Here is a 6868-nt window from a genome sequence, read left to right on the forward strand (position 1 = left end):
GTGTAAACAAAGACTGTTGGCCGGGAAACAAGCCTCCTGACATGTTGGTTTCTATACGTTCTAGGGTGTATCGATACTTACGACGCTGTAGGCACACGCTAGACATAGCTAGCAGCTAGTAAAATACCGTATCAAAATTACTCATATGAAAAATAGAAACTCACTTGTGGCGGTGCATGCTTCTATGGCTGGTGGCAGAGGACATGTGGCTCAATAATCACGTGGACCACATATCATGTGACACCCTACCCGCGAAACTTTTCGGATCTGGGAAAGGAAATGTTCCTGGTGTAGCGAGGATCAGAACGACGGACGTTACGTTGATATAAACACCACAACACACGGCATCAATTACAGCGGCAAGGGCCGCCTGAACCCCTCTTTACTTTATCCACCTCTATTTTGCTGGGTATGCCTTGAGCATTGGACCTCCTGTTTACGCTTGCCCCTATCCCTTGCCAGCAAAATTTGGAGCCCTCCGCTGCCCATCATGCTCCAATCACGCCTCCCATTGAGGAGTCTACAGAGCTCATGTAGATGTATCTCATCAGCTACCGCTCGCGCATATTCTAGCACACTCATTCAGAAACCAGATGAACCAGCCGAACCGGAAAAAAAAGTTACTCCTAGCTTCGCTTTTGCGCCGCCTCCAATTAGAGACAAAGAAGGGCTGGGTATGCGCTCTTACACACCTCGCACTCCCGGTCTTAGGCATCTACGAAGGCCGATTAACGATCACTTGTGGAAAGGAAGGCCGCTCCACAAGCTCACTTTTCCCAAAAGAGGCCACGGCAAAGGTGGCCGAAATAGTACCGGTAGAGTGACTGTTCGACACCGGGGTGGAGGCCACAAGCGGAGAATACGCACTGTTGATTTCGAGCGGAAGGAACCAGGACCCCACACAGTTGAGAGAATCGAGCACGATCCTAACAGAAATGCGCATATTGCCCTTATTAAGTCCAAGAATACGGGCAAATTTAGCTATATCATCGCTGCGGAGGGCATGAGGGCAGGTGATGTCGTCGAAAGCTACAGAGCCGGTATCCCCGACGAGCTATGGCAGAGTATGGGCGGCACAGTCGATCCCGGTGTGTTGGCTGCCAGAACCGCATGGCGAGGCAATTGTCTTCCTCTTCACATGATTCCCGTCGGCTCATTGATCTACAATATCGGATTAAAACCAGGCAAAGGTGGTCAATTATGCCGAGCTGCCGGTACCTTTGCAACCATCACCCTAAAAGCAACTGAAGAACTGCCCGAGGAAATACAGCAGGCGGAAGGCTTATCATCAGAACAAGGGGACGAGAAACCTCTTACCATACAGGAAAGACACAAACTCAAACAGCTTGCCGACCATGTTACTATTCGCCTTGCCAGCGGTGAAGTCAGACTCATCCATAAGGATTGTTGTGCAACAATCGGTGTTGTAAGCAATGCCTACTTCAAATACCGGTCCCTTGGAAAGGCTGGACGAAGCCGGTGGTTAAATATCCGCCCGACCGTCCGAGGTCTTGCTATGAACGCAGTCGACCATCCTCACGGTGGTGGACGAGGAAAGTCGAAGGGTAATGTCCATCCAAAGAGTCCCTGGGGCAAGCCGGTACGTTATCCCTTTTCCCGTACCTCTTTTATATATTTCCTATTCTTTCCCCAATTATCTTCTCATAACATAAACTCCGTCTTTCTCTATTTATTTACTGACCTTGCTCGTCTCGAATGCAGGCCAAATCCGGATACAAAACCAGACCAAAAAACCGTGTCAACAAAGCTGTCGTTATCCCACGCGTACGGAACCAAGGCAAGCGTCGCAGAGGATACAACTAAGAGGTCTCCTATTAGGCCTCTAGGTTCATGCCCGTGGAGTTTTTGGCCTTTTCTTCGTTGTTTTATTATAAATACACACGGCTACCTCCTTCCTCGCCCCGCCCCTACCCGCGTTTGCATCCATACGCAATTATATATTTATATTACTCCCACAAATGTATTCTCTGACAGCTATTCCTCATTCGGTTTGACTTCTACGCCTCCATTGTTCGAACAGTCGATTAGAATAGTTATTTCCGGATTAGAGTGCCCGGAGGGCTGCCATTTTCCTTCCATCTTGTTACCATTGTTGACTGATGTTACGATCCGTGGGATGCATGGTTTTTCCCTGATCTGCCGCTTAAACCAGGCGGAAAGGGACATTGGTAAATATATTACCCCCCCAGAATCGCCTGTGTGCTTCATGCATGAAACGGAGGTTTTCCCTTCAAAAACATTATCTTAAGGGCCCGTGTTGTGCTTTCTTCCAGTTTTACCTTTGTCTCGCGCTCGATGCAATTCATGATAAAACTCTTGTACAATATTTCCCCCCAATCCGCCGATTTCTGAGATGGATTCGCTGTTGTTCATTTAGTCTGCGAATAGAAACCAATGTATCTTTGCTTTTCACCTTTCATTACATTATTGGCATGATCTGCCTGTAAAACAATTCATTCTACTTGTGCGAAAAGCAGCGGGATTGCCATTCATATTTAGAGAGAACTGGATTTACATTTGATTTTAAGCTCTAAATGATTGAGACATTTGTACTACGTGCGAGTCATCCCTAGTCGCCATGACACATCTGTCCATGAAGGAAACTGCTTGAAACGGATAGAATAATGCCTTGGGAGAGGCGGAAATCTATTGGAATAGAAACAAAAGTATCAATGGAGTATAAATAACTGCGGAATGGGTATATTATGCAGAGAGAAAACTCAAAGAAAAGAGCTACCACATTTAACAGAAATGTACCGCCCACCCAACGCCACGCTTATGCAAAAGAATTAAAAATAAAATAAAAATAAATAAAAATAAACACGGCTTCATCAGGAGGGTGACCGATGTAAGATTGAAATCAGTCAGTTTTCTCTCACGCACTCGACCACCTTTCATCCCATGAGCGGCCCCTGCCCACCACCATCGTTACCGGCGCATCCCTGACTCTGGTACACCTGCGAACAAGCCCCTTGATATACTCAATATTAACAGCATGGGCATTCGCCAGATGCAACACAAACTGGCCCTCATCCAGACAATCATGCCAACCCACACAATCACCGAAGCCATGGAAATCCCAGAGGTGGTGCATGCGCACGTCCCTGTCGAGATAATGGGTTCTGTCGAGCCTCTCCTCACAAGCATTGCACCAGTCCACAACCAGCTCCCCAGTTTCGTCTTCGTCCTCGTCGAAGAAATCTGCTAGGTTTGTATAATCGGTGATTTGGGGACAGGTGTAGGTGTTCCTGGGTTGGTGCCAGAGGTCGTAATGGTCGAGGCTGGGGTGCGGCACCTGGCAGTCTTTACAGGGCTTCGCTGTTGTTGCCCGCTGGTTGGGTGATGTTCCGATCTGATTTATGGAATCTTGCAGCGTGGGGCGCTGTAGCGTGAGTAGCGACGGCAAGTCCCAGTATGACGGGGCATCAACAGTTCCGGCTGAGCCTTTGCGCCATGGGAATGGCGATTTCATGGGATCCCACATTCGCATGGTCTGGCCGTTGCTGAAGTGCTCGGCAAGATGGGCCTGTCGGTCTTCCCAGGAGCGCAGGAGTTCGTCACAAAAGCCGCAGGTCCAGAATATGTTCGCGGCTGCTTGCGGCTCGTTGCGTTGACTGGAGTAGATACTCCCTCCAGTGCTCTGTGCGCTAGGCTGGCTGTGGGACGAGGAGCTGGATGACTGAGGTTGTGATTTAGTTAGGAGTCTGCGAATACTCTTACCTCTGCTCCACCGCGAGCCTGATGAGCTGATTTCATCGCGTCGTGCTTCTTTAAGTTTAGAAGGTCGACTGAAATTTTCGAGGTCCTCCAGGTGGAATCTTTGTTCATGTTTGAGCCAGTCTGTTTTATTCTGACATTCGAACAGGCAAAACGTGCAATGAAACTCTTTAACTGTAGTGAGGGGAGTTGTTGCCACTTTTAGAGGCAAGCGAGGCTTCTCGAAGGAAGAGCTGGCATTGGACAAAATCGATGTGGGCGGTTTTGAGGTGGAGCACTCGGTCTCTCTTGTGAGAGCTTTCGACCTTATCGATGGGCTTTGATCACGGATCACTCTCCCTGTATGTGGCTCTTTTGTGGAATTTCTCCGGTTACTGCAATTTGAATCAACATGCTGGTCTCGAGGTATGTGTTCGTGGCCTGTTTCCCTTTTTTGCCGTCGCGGAAGATAATTCAGGGCTTGCTTGAGGGTTGTTGACCATGACGATGTTGAACGGTTTTCAGGGTTTTGAATTTTGTCCGTAGTTTGGGGTTGGGTGTGAGTGGATGAGTTATCGGAATTTCTCGAGGAGGTTTTGTTATGAGATGTGCGGAAATGACCCTTTAATCTGTTAAGTGTTCTGGACGCAGAATTGTGCGGCCGTTCCTCCCGGGGGGGTGGCTCAGGAGGAGGAGGGCTCTCAGGATTATCAGGAGATGGAGGACGAGTTAGATTGCTTGGACCAATAGGGTAGTCATCGGGACAATCATTGGGGATCGCGGATGGGCTAGATGGGCGTCGTCCCGTTTCCGGCGGAGGTTGACCGCATGGTTGCATTAAATTGTGATGATTTTCAATATGGCCTTGTAGTGTCACGGACGTGTGTGAGGTGCTGCTAGAAATATGGTTCCGGAAGTGATCCAAAGCTTGGATTTCAGAATCAGAGTGGACTGGGCTACCTAACGGTGAGTTGAATCCATCAAAGATGTGGGCTTGTTCAACTTACAGAATCTCCCGTTCTTGCACAGCCAGGGGTATATGCTTGGTGCTCTCCTGCGATTTTGGCTTCTCCTTCACGACCTGTGGTTCAGAATGTGTATCGTCTCTACCCCGGGCTGAAGACAGCGAGCGAAAAGGTCGAGAGAAGTTTGGGATCTTCCCCAAAAACCCAAGCTGCGGCCACATTGTGAGGTTAGGCGCACATAAGGAGAGTAGGAAAGGAATTTGAGCAGTAGAACATTATTACTCTCTTGGCAAGGAAAATAAAGAAAAAGCTCACCCGGCCATAGTCTTGTTGAGGTTGGATTTTGTATATTTTACCAGAGTCAAGCGATGTTTGACGAACCTCAACTGTAAGTGCATGCCAAAATGGTTCTGAAGCGAATGTCTAAACTTGGCTGTCTTGTTAGCTATTGAAAGTTGTTTCCCTCGAAACAACACACCGCAAACTGCCTGATATCAGTGAGGTTACGAACATCTTGTGGTTGCTCCTGGGCTATCCAAGCATCGTCACCAGGTGGTTGAGAGTCGTGGTCAAATGGCGAGGTCTCCTTGGGGTAGAAGCGGTCAGGCAACGCAGCACCATCGTCACCTAGAGCAGCGTGGTGCCCCTCGGAGGTGGAGTGCCACGAAACGGGCAACGGGTCGAGACGTGGCCCAGAGGTTCTTGTCGACATGAGTGCTTGACGTGTGTGTGAGGTGAAGATACCCTGACGCTGACGGCCGGCACTCCAAAATCATCGCATCGTTTACTCACACCATAGTGTTTTGGCGCAAAGTGGAGAAGAGCATGAAACAAGAGAAAGGGAGTTGTAGGCTTCCAAAAGCAAGTGGAAGCAAACCGAATATAAAATATAGCATTCAGAATTCGCCTGATGCCGCCGGTTTTGAATAAAGTGAATCGCAGCCACTCCGCGAGTGTAACACGGAATTCGCCTCGTTTTGTGGCACATCTCACTGGCCCAAGAGCCAGCTGCAAGGAGAGCTCTTCCTGCAGTCAGAACACGTAGAGGTGCGTCAGAAAAGGCTATGCGCTGCAGACATCTTTGTGCAAGGCTCGCAGCCAGCAATGCTGCGTGTTGAAGCGCTATTGGTGATTGAACCTAACGGTCAGCAGGGTTTGTCAATCTGCTTCTGCTCCTCTCCGGCTTTAAGGATGGTAAAGGAAGGAATTTCCTTCACATGCAAGTAAGCCACGTCGAGGTAAACCGCCTTTGACATTTGGATGTAATTGGCGTTAAATAATTCCTTTGCCCAACCTCCGTTGTTGGTTATTATTAATTGAAACCAATCAATCGTCAACCCATACAGCATAGTGTCTCGGGAAACAAGAAGACGCGCTCATCTTCATCATCCTCTCCCATTCCTTTTTTTAATGTTATATATTCCGGCGGCTTTCATGTTCTGTTTTCCATTTAATTTGTGCCATAGTTCTGGTTTTCAACTGCTGGGCTGATGGTGATTATGTGTTGTTTGGTGCTGATTAGGCCCATTGGGGTGGCGGCCACTTAAAAATATTTAACTAGTTTTCAGCTCAGGCATCATTTTAAAATATGTCAACGACTTGCGACGTTTCTGTGACGTTAAGACGGGAATGAATAACTTCCATCCTATACTCGATCTTGGTTTTTTCAAACATTTGACTGGTTGAATCAGGGCCAGATAACTTGAGACTTACCTACATGTATTCATTGAAGAAGATTATCTAGGTTTGACAGTCTCTTTCGGGACTTCCCGAACCCTGATGAAAGGGCTGTGTTGGTTCATTTGGAGGAAATTATGACATGTACTGTACATGTTCACAAAGGGATAGAAGCTGCAGTTAAATAGTTCCGAATGTTCGACTGCAACCCCCAGACCAAATATCCTGTACAAAATCTTCGTCTTCATTCGAACATTCTAGAAAACTGGTAAGTCTCGATGAATAGTTCCATGTTATCCACGCAGCGAATCCCATCGTCTCATTTCCAATGAACAATTTATCGACTCGTTACGGTCTTCCCATGGGCTTTTTGGTTGGTCTCCTCCGATCAGCCATCAAGAGCGATACTTCCAACGTCTCAACTCGTAATTTCCACCCTCTGGCCAATCAGCCCCGACATACGGACGGTATTCCAACAGCAGCTAGGTCCGCTTCAATCACTGTGAACC

At 48.0% G+C, this 6868-nt stretch overlaps 2 protein-coding genes across 2 annotated transcripts; one reads left to right on the plus strand and one right to left on the minus strand.

The window, feature by feature from the left end:
- Positions 1-287: 287 nt before the first annotated feature.
- On the plus strand, positions 288-3374 carry BDBG_05895 (mitochondrial 54S ribosomal protein RML2). The gene is made up of 2 exons (XM_002623675.2): positions 288-1600; positions 1723-3374. Exons 1-2 carry the CDS (start codon positions 491-493, stop codon positions 1822-1824), a joined length of 1212 nt encoding a protein of 403 aa, XP_002623721.1. The 5' UTR covers positions 288-490; the 3' UTR covers positions 1825-3374.
- Positions 2707-6098, minus strand: BDBG_05896 (uncharacterized protein). Its single transcript, XM_031722353.1, has 4 exons — positions 5194-6098; positions 4998-5105; positions 4725-4891; positions 2707-4673 (listed from the first exon to the last, which is right to left on the minus strand). The coding sequence occupies exons 1-4, from the start codon at positions 5392-5394 to the stop codon at positions 2897-2899; spliced, it is 2253 nt and encodes a 750-aa protein (XP_031579224.1). The 5' UTR covers positions 5395-6098; the 3' UTR covers positions 2707-2896.
- Between the last annotated feature and the right edge of the window lie 770 nt (positions 6099-6868).

The sequence above is a fragment of the Blastomyces gilchristii genome (genome assembly GCF_000003855.2).
Source record: "Blastomyces gilchristii SLH14081 genomic scaffold supercont1.12, whole genome shotgun sequence".
NCBI lineage: Eukaryota > Fungi > Ascomycota > Eurotiomycetes > Onygenales > Ajellomycetaceae > Blastomyces > Blastomyces gilchristii.

Bases quoted from the DNA above. Each gene is read 5' to 3' on its own strand.
- BDBG_05895 (XM_002623675.2), top strand. From the start codon at position 491: ATGCTCCAATCACGCCTCCCATTGAGGAGTCTACAGAGCTCATGTAGA. The intron at 1,601-1,722 runs GTACGTTATCCC...TCTCGAATGCAG, and splicing joins AGAGTCCCTGGGGCAAGCCG to GCCAAATCCGGATACAAAAC.
- BDBG_05896 (XM_031722353.1), bottom strand. From the start codon at position 5,394: ATGTCGACAAGAACCTCTGGGCCACGTCTCGACCCGTTGCCCGTTTCG. The intron at 5,106-5,193 runs GTTCGTAACCTC...AGCCAAGTTTAG, and splicing joins CCCAGGAGCAACCACAAGAT to ACATTCGCTTCAGAACCATT. The intron at 4,674-4,724 runs GTAAGTTGAACA...ACCGTTAGGTAG, and splicing joins GTGCAAGAACGGGAGATTCT to CCCAGTCCACTCTGATTCTG.